A 14,146-nucleotide genomic window follows, 5' to 3' on the forward strand; every position below is an offset into this window, starting at 1 on the left:
AGGAAAATGTTTTGGTCAACACAATTGCTAATGTAATAGGTGTGTTGTTTGTTGTTGGTTTTTAGGTAAGTGGGATTTGGATCACTGTTAGATCACTATGAAGAAGATCCAAAATCCCAAAACTCTAGGTGTGTGATAGGAAGCGCTTGTCATTGCCTGGTGTAAAGAGGACCGCAGTGTCTCAGTGTTCTGTAGGTTCGACCTGTATTGCATCACTGTTTACTGGTAAGCAGACAGGAGCATATAGAGCAGGAGCAGATAAAGACTGTTTGCTGATCGCTGCAGGTGAAAGTTCAGTGTTTTGTGTAAGAGTTGAACTGTGTTCTCATCTGCCATGTCTTTGAGTACTCTCTAGCACAAGGGTGTGAGGAATCTGGAGATGAGGATGCAGTCTTTCCTCCTGGTCTTGTTCGTGTGTGTGTTCTGGCAGCATGGCAGCACCTCCTCAGTGCCAGCCGAATGCCACGACACAGCTGTGGTGAAGGCAGCGGAGGAGGCCTTAGAGCAGATCAATGCAGACAGACAGGAAGGGTATATCCTTACACTCAACCGACTTTATGATGTCAAACAAGACATAAAGGTGAGTGCGTTGATACTAGCATCATTTTCATCTATATGGATGCATTTGAATAGGTTCTTATATGAAAAAGGCAAATGGATCAGTGGTGAACAAGGATTTTGGATGAAATCTTGGAGAGAAAAAAAGGATGTTGCAAAGTTACCGTCAAATAAAAAAGTAAATAAAGTTGACACTTTATTCTGATGGTCCACTTTATACATTCTAACTATAAGTAAAATTTACATTTATTTGTATAGCTCTTTTCACAATACTTTACAGAAAATGCATGTGTCTAAATTACAACACGTCAACTAACTCCCATTAGAGTATTAGTAGACTGTTAGGGTTTGGGTTAGTAGATTAAGTTGACATGTAGTTGCAAAGATACTTATAGTTAGTAGAATGTCTTTGGGAGCGTCAAAATAAAGAGTTACCAAAATGAATATAACGAATATAACAACTTGTGTCTTCTATATCTCATTTTTCAATTTGTTTTTCAGTATATATTTTAACTATAATATTTTAATATATTATAACTGGTTCTCTTCTCATGTTCACACATGCTGATATATTAAATATATGTTATGTTATGCAAAAAGAAGGATTGTGGACTACAGTAAGGTTCATTATGCCTGAGGTGGAGGCACTTTCATGCTATAGCAGCATAATTAACTTTAAAACAAGGTTAAATATTCAAATTATAGTCAGTGTATAGCAATTACAGAAGATTCCAACACAATACTAACCAATACATCCCCAAAACTGTCTAAATAAACAGATAGCTGTCAGAGTCCAAGTCCATTTCAAGTCGACTCAGTGAGGGGAAGAATTGTTGACAGACGGTGAGAAGCCCCAGTATTGTGCCATGTTTATTTTCTTATTATTATTTTTCAAAAGTTATGGAATGAATGGAAGATACACACAGTGGGTCTCATTCATGAAACATTCGTAAATATACGAGTAAATATGTGAGTGATTTGCGCGTAAAGAGACATTCCCGAAAATTCTTCTCCTGATTCACAAATACTTCGTAAACGTCAGATTTGATAGTGAAATGTGTGTGTGGGTTAATGAATTCCAATCACTCGTAAATGGGACGCGCGTGCACGCTCATTCTCAATTACCATAAATCCCGCCAATTAAAACCGACTGACAGCTATATATGGGCATCATATTATGACACGAAACGAAGGATTTCAACATGTCTTCTCAAAAGCGAATGCTATTGTATTATTACATGTATAATTTTGGAAGAAAAAAAAAAAAAAAGCGAATGAAGAAGAGAAATTTCTCAGATGCAGAAATTGAAGTTTTATTATCAGAAGTTCATTCAAAACGCCACATTTTATTTTCAAGCGTACATAGTGGCGTATCAGGTCCTAAAAAAAAAGGATTTTTTTAGGTAATAGGCTACATGCTTTAGGTAAAAATGCTTGGCAGCATATTACAGATGCAGTTAATGGAGTTTCATCTTTTAATCGAACAGTCCCAGAAGTGAAAAGAAAATGGTTCGACATGAAGCTTGACTGCAACACTTGTAACTTGCGGACTTGTAAAAAAAAAAAAAAAAAAAAAAACAGCTTGAATATAAAAAATAAAAAAAAACTTGTGGACTTGTGTTCCGTTTGCAGATGCTATTACTGGCTCTCGTAATACAAGTAAAAAGAAAAACCGTATGTAATTACTATATATAATACTTTTTCAAAATGCTGTGTAAATATGTACCCGATTACGTTGAATTAAAATGCAGTTTATTAATGAGCAAAACGTTCGGATGTTAAACGTACTATTTACGCGTGGCTGGGAGCAGGTGTAGATTTCTTTCGTACCAACTAACATTTGGGAAATACGAACATTTTAATGAATCCGAAAATTTACGCCAGAACCACTTTACACACGATTTACACAAAAATTCGTTCTGCTCGTGTTTCATGAATGAGACCCATTGTGAATATATGAGTGTGCTTGATTTTTTTTTTTGACTTTACAAATTCTAATTTATTTTTCAAGATAAGTTTTTCCACAAATATTATGACATTTGGAATCTGAATTAACCTTTCCGCATCCAATTTAATACGTAAATAAATTATCAGATGTTTTTAAAAATACAAACAAAAAACATTTAAATTTTTGGAACTGAAATCTGAAAAGACACACAATATGAATTAATCTAGACTTGTCCAAAAAATTCTTAAAATAAAAATGAATTATCAGATATTTTAAATTATGAAAGTGTGCATTTCAGTTTTTCACCAAATGCAACTTATATTTGAAAAGACAACAAGAAAGATAACATTTACTCTTTCCCCACAACTGACTGAATTTTCCGGCTATCCATGTCTTCACTGTTCTCTACTCTCATACAGTAGAGAGACAGATCTTCAGAAATGGTACAGAATGTCAGGATAAAAACAGCAAGTGAAGAAGCTGAAACAAGTGATAGAAGATTGCTTACACAAATGTAAAATAACGCGATAATCAAACATAAATCAAACATAGCATGCTCACAGCTGCTCACCTGTCTGACGCCCTGGTAGTCACCGATTGCTGCGTTCATACCAGCTAACGTTATACCTGGCTCTTTTGCTTCTCTACCTGACCTTGCTGTGTGAGCCAGAATGTGGATCAGCAAGTCGGCGATACTCATATGGACTGTTGCGCTTCTCCTGACAAGTTCCTCGTCGGCCCTGTTCCAATACTCGGCTGCTGAACTTCTCAAACTCTGCTTCAATCCGACTGCCTCAGCAGTTCTACAATCGACGCTGCACTCTGGCCCGGAAAACGCTCGCATACCCCGTCGGAGATATTTTCATCGCGGGTCCCGACGGAGTTTCAACATCGATGCCTCCACTTCAATCAACTCCTTCTGGTCCTCATCTCGCCGTCAACCGAGATCATCCAGCAGGAGGGTGGACCATAGTGTGCTAGCCAGTCTACCCAGGTCTGCAAATGCTAGCTCTGTCTCCCACAAGAACAACTTTAGTGATCTCCACTTTGGATTATATAACATCCGATCACTTTCGGGCAAAGGACTTTTTCTTCAGGATCTCATCAAAGATCGTAAATATGACTTCTTTAGTCTGACAGAGACTTGGCAGCAACCGAATGACTTTTCCCAGTTGAACGAAGCAACTCCCCCTGGGTTTGTTTACAGCTGTCAACCCCGCGCTACAGGTCGCGGGGGAGGTCTCGCGATAATCTATCGCGAAAGCTGGAAAGTCTCGCCTGTCTCTGTGCCACTCTATCAGTCATTTGAGTCTCTTGTCATTAAACTAAATGGTCCATCCCCTATCATTGTAGCCACCGTGTATCGTCCACCTAAGCCCAATTCAGAATTCATCAATGAATTTTCTGCTTTTCTTACACTTATTTCACCTCTCTCCCCTAATGTTATTATCCTTGGTGATTTTAACATTCATATTCATAATGGCAATAACTACCTCACAAAAGACTTTATATCATGCCTTGATAGTTTTGATTTGCAGCAGTTTATTAATTTCCCCACCCATTCAAAAGGCCATACCCTGGATCTACTTTGCTGCTTTGGTGTCACTCCTTCTAACTGTACTGCATTTGACTTTCCCATCTCTGATCATAAACTTATCTCATTTAATGTTAAGGTGACACTGTTCAAAATGAAACTGTCACGTACAATCTCTTTCCGCAACATCAAGTCCATTGACCCAGCAGCTCTAGACTCTGGTATTGCCAATCTTCCAAATATCGACTTCACATCCACCCCTGATGAACTGCTCAATCACTACGATTGTGGCCTACACCATCTCCTCGATACCCTGGCCCCATTAAAAACACGGACTGTTTCCTTTTCCCAATCTGCACCCTGGTTTACCTCTGAACATCGCCAACTGAAAGCCAGAGGTCGCCAATTGGAGCGCCTCTATAGAAAAACTGGTTTGACCATTCACAAACAAATGTTTTATACCCATTTACTTTCCTATAAAGATTCTCTTTCCACTGCTAAGTCTAACTATTATACAGATTTAATCAGATCAGGCTCTGGTAACTGTCAAGCACTTTTCTCACTGGTGCATAACACACTACGCCCACCTGATTCTCTCCCACCTCATTTTTACTCCACTGATTCCTGTAATTCCATTATGACATTTTTTACTACTAAAATTGACCGTATACACCAACAGTTACCTCCTCAGATCTCAACCCTCAAACTATCCTCTGATTTTCAAATATCTTCTGGTCATCTTTTCTCTGACTTTACCCTCCCCTCTGCTGCTGAAATAACCAACCTTGTCCGCAAATCTAAATCATCAACCTGCCAACTTGATCCTCTCCCGACTACACTGGTTAAAGCTTGCATTCACTCCCTGACTCCTCTTATAACTGCAATTATCCATTCCTCTCTTATTACTGGTATTGTTCCGTCACCCCTCAAATCAGCTGCAATAACCCCCATTCTCAAGAAACCTGGAGCTGATCCCAGCAACTTCAACAATTTCCGCCCAATTTCCAACCTCCCCTTCCTTTCAAAAATCCTGGAAAAAACAGTTGCCTCTCAGATTCATGACCACCTCTCCCACAATAGTCTCTATGAACAGTTCCAATCAGGTTTCCGTCCCCTTCATAGCACCGAAACAGCTCTTGTTAAAATAACCAATGACCTCCTCACGGCTGCGGACTCTGGATTTCTAACAATCCTCATTCTCCTGGACTTGAGTGCGGCTTTTGACACCATTTCCCATACCATTCTCATCGACCGACTAGCTTCCTTAGGATTATCTGATACACCCCTGTACTGGTTTAAATCATATCTTTCTGACCGTACTCAGTTTGTACAACTCAAAACATTCAGATCACACTCCACCCCTCTCTCCTCTGGTGTTCCCCAAGGTTCTGTCCTTGGACCCCTTCTGTTCATTATTTACCTTCTCCCTCTTGGCCATATTTTTCGTAAACATAACATCCAGTTCCATTGCTATGCAGATGACACCCAGCTCTACCTATCCACTAAACCCACCACATCCCTCCCTCCCACCTCTTTATCCAACTGTCTTCAGGAAATCAGATCCTGGTTCTCCATAAACTTTCTCAAGCTTAACAGTGACAAAACTGAACTCCTTCTCCTTCTTATTGGCACTAAATCCATCCTTTCTAAAATAAATGACTTCTCCATCTCCATTGACAACTCATCTGTGTTCCCCTCCCCTCAGGTTAAGAGTCTGGGTGTCATCCTAGATAGCACTCTGTCATTCAAGTCCCACATCAATAACATCACTCGGTCAGCATATTTCCATTTACGTAATATCTCTCGCTTACGCCCATCTCTCTCCCCCAATAGTGCTGAAATTCTGGTTCACACCCTGGTCACCTCCCGCCTAGACTATTGCAACTCTCTCCTCTATGGTTTACCTGACAAATACATCCATAAACTACAACTAGTCCAAAACTCTGCTGCCCGTATCGTTACCAGAACCCCCTCCATCAGTCACATAACACCTGTCCTGCAGCAACTTCATTGGCTCCCCTTCAAATATCGCATAATTTATAAGATCCTCCTCCTTACATTTAAAGCTATCAACAATCTTGCCCCTAAGTATCTCACTGAGCTCCTCCATATTAAGATACCCACCCGTTCTCTGAGGTCCTCTTCCTCCATTCAGCTCATCCTCCCACATGCTCGTCTGGTTACCATGGGGTTTAGAGCTTTCAGTCACTCAGCCCCACACCTCTGGAATTCTTTGCCCCACTACATTCAACACTCCACGTCCATAACCACTTTCAAAACTCACTTAAAAACTCATCTTTTCAGACAGGCTTACTCTCTTTAACTTTTAATTTGCCGTAATGACCCCACCCTTTCTCTTGTTCTTTTATTATTAATAGTATTATCATGTTATTTTATTGCCTTTTTTATTGCTTGTTTATGGATTGAGTGTTTTATTGTTGATTTTGTAAGGTGACCTTGAGTGTTGAGAAAGGCGCCCATAAATAAAATGCATTATTATTATTATTATTATTATTATTATTATTATAAAACAGCATATTAATCAAAACTGCCTAATGTTACTGAATGAAATGTCTTTGCTTTGCTTTGGGGGTACTGATGGACTCAATCTACTCCATCCGTGTTTTGATCATCGTTTTGAATATAATCTGGATGTAGTCTTTGACAAACAGGCAATTTTCTCAGCTTTTTGCTCAAAATGTTGCTGTTTTATGAAACTTACCCACATTCAAGTGTTGTTTAAAAAAAATGCATGCATGTTTGTTTGTTTAAAAGCAGTTAAACTCTGTTCTTTCATTTGATTTATTGTATGTTCAGATATTCATGCAACAAAATATTCTGGGGGCCAAAAAAAAAAAAGAAGAAAAACCGCTAACAGGAAAAGTTAAACATCTTGGGTTTTAGAAATGTTATTTCATGCTGGTTTGATTGTTATCTTGTTTGCTTGTAACAAAGGCAGAAGGCGTGAGCCATTTACACCTGACGATCGATGTTCTGGAAACACAATGTCATGCGATCAGCAGGAGAAAATGGAAATCCTGTGCCATTAAGGGGATTGGTAGTCTACCGGTACGTATTTTACTCTAGATAGAACTATCAGTTACTTTAATATATGCTATATTATACTTGGGTATATATTTGTATCCTGTTTGACCAAAGAGTTTACTGTTATCTAAACTATATTAGGTGTTCGGAACATGTGATGCATCTGTTTCCCTTCAGAGCACCGTCAAAGTTCAGAATTACAACTGCACCATCCAACAAGGTCTGCTGTGAACCACGCTTACTTAAATGTTCTGTCCATTACCACAAAAATAATTACGTCACATCTAAGAAATGACTTGCAGAGAGTTGCAGAACTTTGCTGCTCATATTTTTGTCAAAGGGTTTATATTAATTATTGTGCCATTTTGCTTTTTAAAATGACCTAAAATGTCCTTGGTGAGAGATTGCTTTCCCATAAGGTCATGGTAAAGGAGTTGTCATATTAGTAAATTTGAGGGGTTGAGCTGAAATTATTTCTGTGGTAATCGACAAATTGCCTCGCAAAGTTGTAATGGAACATTTATATGGTACACATTCTGTTACTCTAAAGAATACTTTATTCTGATTGGTCAATCTCAGCATTAGGTTATATAAATATTTTTAGATAATGACCACTAAATTGTATATTTCACTGATGATGCTGCTACTGACTGTACTAAAAATGGCCCTGGAAGACTTCAGCATTCATTTTAACATGTATGTTGAGCAAAAAACAACCCTTTGTTTAGATATCTGTAAGTCTCCAGATTAAACTAGAAAATGAAAACTTTACACAGTAGACGACACAAAGAGCTGAATGAGAGAGAGCATGTTATATGTGCTATTTAACTAGTCCAGTACAGATTTTTTTAATAATAGCAACATAATAATGACTATCTGGCTTTATATAATGTTTTTGTCCAGGGATATAATAATATAGAGCATGTTCTTCGTGAAATGTCCTCACTGTTTTACAGTGGCAGCTCGAGCTGTAATAAACACTTGCCCCGACTGTCCAACTGCAGAACGGTTAGATGATCCAGTTATATCTGAGACCACAAAGCTGGCCCTGCAGAAATTTAACAAAGAGCAAACTTTCCCACATTTCTATGCTCTTCTGAATATAACAGCAGCCAGCATGCAGGTATGTCAACACCAATAAATCAATGGATTGAGTGGCTGTGTCCTGCACACATGGCAGGAGATGTGTATTGTGTGTTTTGCAGTGGGTTGTGGGTCCGTCTTACTTTGTGGAGTTCACTATTCAAGAGACTGACTGCAAGAAAAACACTACTGACATTGACCTCACGCAATGCCTGCTGAAGGATTCAGAGTCAGCTGTAAGCACTCATTCAGTTCAATAAATGACAAGCCAGTAATACAAGATTAAACCAATTTTTAAACCAAATATTAAGGGCACTCTTTAAACTTGCTTTATATTGCCATTGCCATTAAAAGTGTAAGTGTAGTAACCTTTTTTCTGTTTGCTAAAGCACAAGGGGTTTTGCACTGGTTCACACACCACTGTTGACGACGGACTGGAGATCAAAGTTCCTGTAGAGGTCAAATGTGAAATCTTTCAACCAATGGTGGGTGGTTTGCACTGTTGGAGAGTGACTAAAAGTTACAATGTTACTAACTCAGCTACATTATTCAGTAGGGTAACAGTTCTGATTTTTTTTTCCCCCTTCAAAATCCTGCTGCAGTGTAGCAATCCAAATATCCATATACAATCACCTGACGTATTTCCTTTTGAAACAGGAAGTTGGGTGGGACATATCTCAAAAAACAAAAATGCAGCTGTAATTGGATACACAATTTAAAAATCTGGAAATGAAGATGGTGCTGAGCTTCCCACTGTAATGGTGTGTTCATGCTGAATCAGATTCAGAGTTGACAGCCATGCTTTCCTGGGCTGCTGCGTGCTCAATCTCATTCTGAGCTTTGTGGCTGTTGTCTGGGAGCTTTCTCGAAGCTCCCATCACACAAGGTGGCCTTTTCGGCTATGCTTTTGAGGAGTGTGCCCAGCAGTTCTCGGCAGTCCAGAAGCAGGCTGATCAGTCAAGAGCCTGCTCTGAAGTGCTACCAGGCCTTTGTGAGCTGCCCCTCAGTCTGCTCATCGCCAAGGTAGTCCATTCCCCTGCGGTTTCTCTATCTCTGAGTCCCAAGAGGGCGCAGATGGCAATGTGCTATGCTATGCCTTGCCACTCTTATACACTCTTCTATCGCCAGCCAGCAGCTCGTTGCAGTTCAAGGACGCAATGCCTTCGTACACACCCCCTACCGAAACGTGGAGCCAGATAAGTGTTGCAACGCGTGCTCAGACCCCACTCCGGGACCCTAGCCCTGTGCTCCACCTCGCTGCCCCACTGCATTGTATGGTCTCTGGAGGCCTGGCTAGTGCTTCCCAGCCCAGGCCAGGCCCTTGTTCCCCTGAGAGAACACGGCGTGAGCTTTCTAATCTATGTCAATGACTGACTTATACTGGTCCAGTCATGAGAGCAGTTGTGTGAACACAGGGGCGTGGTGCTCAGACACCTCAGCCAGCTGGGGCTTCGGGTCAACTGGGAAAAGAGCAAGCTCCCCCATGCAGAGGATCTCTGTTCTTGGTATGGAGTTGGACAGTTGGAGTTGGTCTCACAGCACGCCTCGCAGAGGAATGTGTTCGCTTGGTGTTGAACTGCTTGAATTCACTCAAGGAGAGGGACAGCGGCCACACTGAATCTATTTCCGAGGCTCTTGGGGCATATGGCAGCCGCATTAACGCCACTCGGATTGCTTCATATGAGGCTGCTACACCACTGGCTTCACGGCCGAGTCCCGAGATTGGCGTGGCAACGCAGCACGCACCGGGTGACAATCACTCCGGCCTGTTGCCTCGAGTTGCTTGCAGTACAACTTGCGCTGGGCCGCTTCCAATCACTGTTACGAGGCAAGCACGTACTGGTCCAAATGGACAGCACTGCGGCCATTGCGTACATCAACCGTCAAGGTGGTCTACGCTCTAGTCGCATGTGGCAACTCGCCCACCATCTTCTCCTATGATGTCAGAAGCATCTGAGGTTGCTTCGTGTCATTTATATTCCAGGCTTGCTCAATCGTGCAGCGGACAAGCTCTCACAACAGCAGGAGCTACCGGGAGAGTGGAGACTCCATCCCCAGGCGGTCCAGCTGATCTGGAGATGCTTCCACATAGGTAGACCTGTTTGCCTCTCCGGACACGTCCCACTGCCAGTAGGTTTACTCCCTTACCGAGGAGACCCTCGGCACAAACATGCTGGTACACAGCTGGCTATGCAAATATGCATTTCCCCCAGTGAGCCTCCTTGCACAGACACTCAGCAAAGTTAGGGAGGATAAGGAGCAGGTCTTGTTAGTTGCCCCGTATTGGCCCAACCGGACCTGGTTTTCAGAACTCATGCTCCTCGCGACAGCCCCTCCCTGGCTCATTCCTCTGAGGAAGGACCTGCTTTCTCAGAGATGGGGGACCCTTTGGCACCCGCATCCAGACCTCTGGAATCTCCACATTTGGTCTTTAGATGGGATGCAGAGGACTTAGGTGATCAACCCAAGGTGGTGGTAAACACCATCACTTCGGCAAGAGACCCCTCTTCTCACCGGGAAGACCCCACGGAGATGCTCAATCAGAGCTGTGTTTTCCTTCCTGCAGGAAGGACTGGAGCGTAGGCTGTCTCCCTCCACCCTGAAAGTGTATGTTGCCGTGATTGCCGCACATCAGTATCCAGTAGATGGTAAATCTAGAAAAGCACAACCTGATCATCAGGTTCCTAAGGGGTGCGAGACGGCTAAATCTTAGCCTATTGGTTGACCCCATGCTAGGCGCCCATATGTTGTGATCCCTACGGTGATCCCATATGTGTATTCTTCCATTGTACGGCTCCCCTGTCAGCGAGACTGTGTCTTTCCCTTGGCAGAGTCCACTCTGCCATCCCTGCCGGTGTTGACTCCCTCCTAACTATTTATACCCACGCTGTGGGGTGGAGCATGCAATGCAAATCTCGCATGCAATGTGCATTGGATCATTTAGTTTACACTTGAAGATGATTGGGCTCTCAGGTGAGATGCCAATTTGTCAGTTGTTCTGACATAACGTCTGCTAAAAGTTTGTTTTGCTAAGTATTTCAAAGCTCGCAGATGAGCTCAAAGCTAACTAAAGTTATCCAAAAAATAGTCAACTTGTCCAGCGTTGTTAGTTTCTGTTTAATAATAGCTTGTAGTGTAACTAACTTTACAAAGAGTTTCAAAGAGAATTCCAAAAAGTCTGAGCAAAAAGCATCAGAATCAGTGAAAGACCAGTTTGTGATTTTTATTTTTATTTTTCTCTTTTTTTTCCCTTTCTTTCTTTTTTTTTTTTCTATGTCGTTCTCCAGGCTGTTCAACAAGAAACCTCCAGACCTTTTGGGTCAATACATGTTCTCACTCCACCACCCATCCAAACTGCCCCCAGAGCCCCACCCATGGCAAGCAACTGCCCGGGGGCGAGACGACACAACCTTGGACTGAGAGAGCTGAATCTCTGATTGAAATAATCACTTGAAGATGGGCCATCCTATCTAAATAAGAACTGTATGTTTACGCATTTTCAGATTTAGATTTTTCTAGTATACAGGTTTTTGCCTATGCAGCATTATATCAATAAAGATATTCTCAACACAACCATAGTAATATGACATGTGACATATGACAAGAAAGTATATTTCGCCTAAATTAATGTTTGGGACTAGTAGGCCTACTTTATTTTTGCATTGTGGCATTATTTTCATGACATTTACACATACCTTTAATGATCAAATATTAAAAGTCAAATATTAATACATCATGGTAGTATTTAGTATTTGTTATATTACTTTTAATTTAAACTTAATTTTAATTGTGTAAACAATTGTGAACTAATTGAATAACTGTATTAGAGTAATGAGAAAAACTATTTACAAGATATTGTTCATGAAATTGTTACAGTGCAGCTCATGCTTCTAAACAATGAGCTAATAAGGAAGTTTTTGTGACATTCATCCTACTTGGAAAAAAAACGTACAACATGAACATACTGCATTACTTCAGACTGTGCTAATTGGCAATATCAATAAAATTATAATTTGGCCGATACAATAAAAAACAATGAATTCAACCAATCAGAATCCAGACTCTTTAATTGACAGGTATGAAAAACTAGACACAGACGAGACCTTAAGCAATGAACAGAAACAGAGGAACTTGAAAACTTGCACGTGCAAACAAGGATAATTAACAACACACACCGGGGGCCCGTCGCTAACTCGGTTAGCTGGATTTGATTGTTGACGATTTGGCTTGATCTTGGATTGTTTGGTTCTTCGAAGCTCATCCTGGACTTGCTGTCATAGCAACAGGTGTGCAATCTTAAACCTGCTCGGGAGCAGGCTTATTTCATGTAAACAGGATTAGACTGCGGCTCATAAGCTGATACGGGAAGTCCAGCGCAGCACTTTCTGAGATTTTTTTCTTTCTTTCTTGTGACTCGTGAGATTGTCGTTTACATTATTAATTTGTTGGAAACGCACATTTATTTTCGACTTGTCGGAGTCGGGCTTTAACTACAGCACAAACTGTTTGCATTGCCCTAAGATTATTTGCGAGTGGCTCTTTCCTTTACACTATTGGAGATGCGGAGAACTTGATGGAAAGTGCTGTCTGTCGTGTCATTAGGTTTACCTGGCGCTTTTAGGTTTAAAAAACAGTTTTAATTTTTTTGTGGCATTTCCAAGCAGCTTAAGACCCAATGTTGTAAAAAAAATTTTTTTAAAGCAGTATTTTTTTTTTAGGCTATCATAATTTTTTATGAGGACCATGCAATCATGACCATGCCGATTACAGTAGCCTATATGTCACTCAGGCTTAAAGGGATAATCCACTTTAAAATGAAAATTCTGTCATCATATACTATGGAAGTCAATGAGACCAGAAACTGTCTGGTTACTGACATTCTTCTAAATATCTTCCTTTCTGTTCAGCAGAAGAAAGAAATTCATACAGGTTTGGAACAACATGAGGGTGAGTATATGATGACAGAATTTTCATTTTAAAGTGGAGTATCCCTTTAACTAACGTGATTGGTATCATAGACTAGGCTGCCATCAAGGCCTCAATGAAGGGGATTATGTGAACAGAAAGGGGGTTCACAATGTAAATGTGCAGCCCAGTTACTATTGTGATTCTTAATATTCCAGATTATATCAAATAAAAAAAGGCATTTGACTAAAATCTTCCATATCACAAATGTGAAAGCAAAATGGCCAGGATCTGTGCATGACTTAATAATTTTCAGAGATTCACATTTATGCACATTATTTGAAAGTGGTAAGGAAAGTTCCACAATTAAATATCAAGCTCACTGTATTACATACACTTATGCTGGCCCATGTGAAACACAGATTAGTCCTGTCACTATAATTTAAAGTACTCCTAATGTCAGCTTGTTATGTGTATAAAAGACACCTGTCCACAGATTCTGTATCTTCCATTCCAACCTCTTCACCTCCATGGGCAAGACCAAAGAGCTGTCAAAGGACATCAGGACAATATTGGAGACCCACACAAGACTGGAATGGGCTGCAAGACCATCAGCAAGAAGCTTGGTGAGAAGGAGACAACTGTTGGTGCCATTATTCGGAAATGGAAGAAATACAAAATATCCATCAATCGCTCTCTGTCTGGAGCTTCATACAAGATCTTGCCTCATGGGGTAAGGATGATCATGAGAAAAGTGAGGGATCAGCCCAGAACTACACGGGAGGAGCTTGTTAATGATCTCAAGGCGGTTGGGACAACAGTCACCAAGCAAACCATTGGTAACACACTACGCCGCAATGGACTGCAAGGTCCCCCTGCACATGTACAAGCCCATCTGAAGTTTGTCAATGAACATCTAATGATTCAGAGAAGGCTTGGGAGAAAGTGCTTTGGTCAGATGAGACCAAAATTGAGCTCTTTGGCATCAACTCAACTTGTCGTGTTTGGAGGAAGAGAAATGCCCATGACCCCAAGAACACCATCCCTACAGTCAAGCACGGAGGTGGAAACAT

General features: G+C 40.9%; 1 protein-coding gene across 2 annotated transcripts; it reads left to right on the forward strand.

Annotated features, from left to right (window-relative positions):
• The first annotated feature begins 235 nt into the window (after positions 1 to 235).
• Positions 236 to 11,759, forward strand: LOC311084536 (fetuin-B). Of its 2 annotated transcripts, none has more exons than XM_084116648.1 (7): positions 236 to 580; positions 6,996 to 7,109; positions 7,227 to 7,305; positions 8,042 to 8,208; positions 8,291 to 8,404; positions 8,558 to 8,653; positions 11,456 to 11,759. In XM_084116648.1, the coding sequence occupies exons 1-7, from the start codon at positions 380 to 382 to the stop codon at positions 11,603 to 11,605; spliced, it is 921 nt and encodes a 306-aa protein (XP_083972774.1). In that variant the 5' UTR covers positions 236 to 379; the 3' UTR covers positions 11,606 to 11,759. The 2 variants fall into 2 exon arrangements, with proteins under 2 accessions (XP_083972774.1, XP_083972775.1); XM_084116649.1 differs by having other exon boundaries at positions 253 to 580; positions 7,263 to 7,305.
• Positions 11,760 to 14,146: the final 2,387 nt, after the last annotated feature.

The sequence above is a fragment of the Abramis brama genome, assembly GCF_963993115.1.
Source record: "Abramis brama genome assembly, chromosome: 6".
NCBI classification, from domain to species: Eukaryota; Metazoa; Chordata; class Actinopteri; order Cypriniformes; family Leuciscidae; genus Abramis; species Abramis brama.

What these genes read in the sequence shown, in the direction of transcription:
- LOC311084536 (XM_084116648.1), top strand. Translation starts at nt 380, where the DNA reads ATGAGGATGCAGTCTTTCCTCCTGGTCTTGTTCGTGTGTGTGTTCTGG. An exon ending in ATGTCAAACAAGACATAAAG is followed by an intron (nt 581 to 6,995) that starts GTGAGTGCGTTG and finishes CTTGTAACAAAG; the next exon opens with GCAGAAGGCGTGAGCCATTT. An exon ending in CAACTGCACCATCCAACAAG is followed by an intron (nt 7,306 to 8,041) that starts GTCTGCTGTGAA and finishes ACTGTTTTACAG; the next exon opens with TGGCAGCTCGAGCTGTAATA.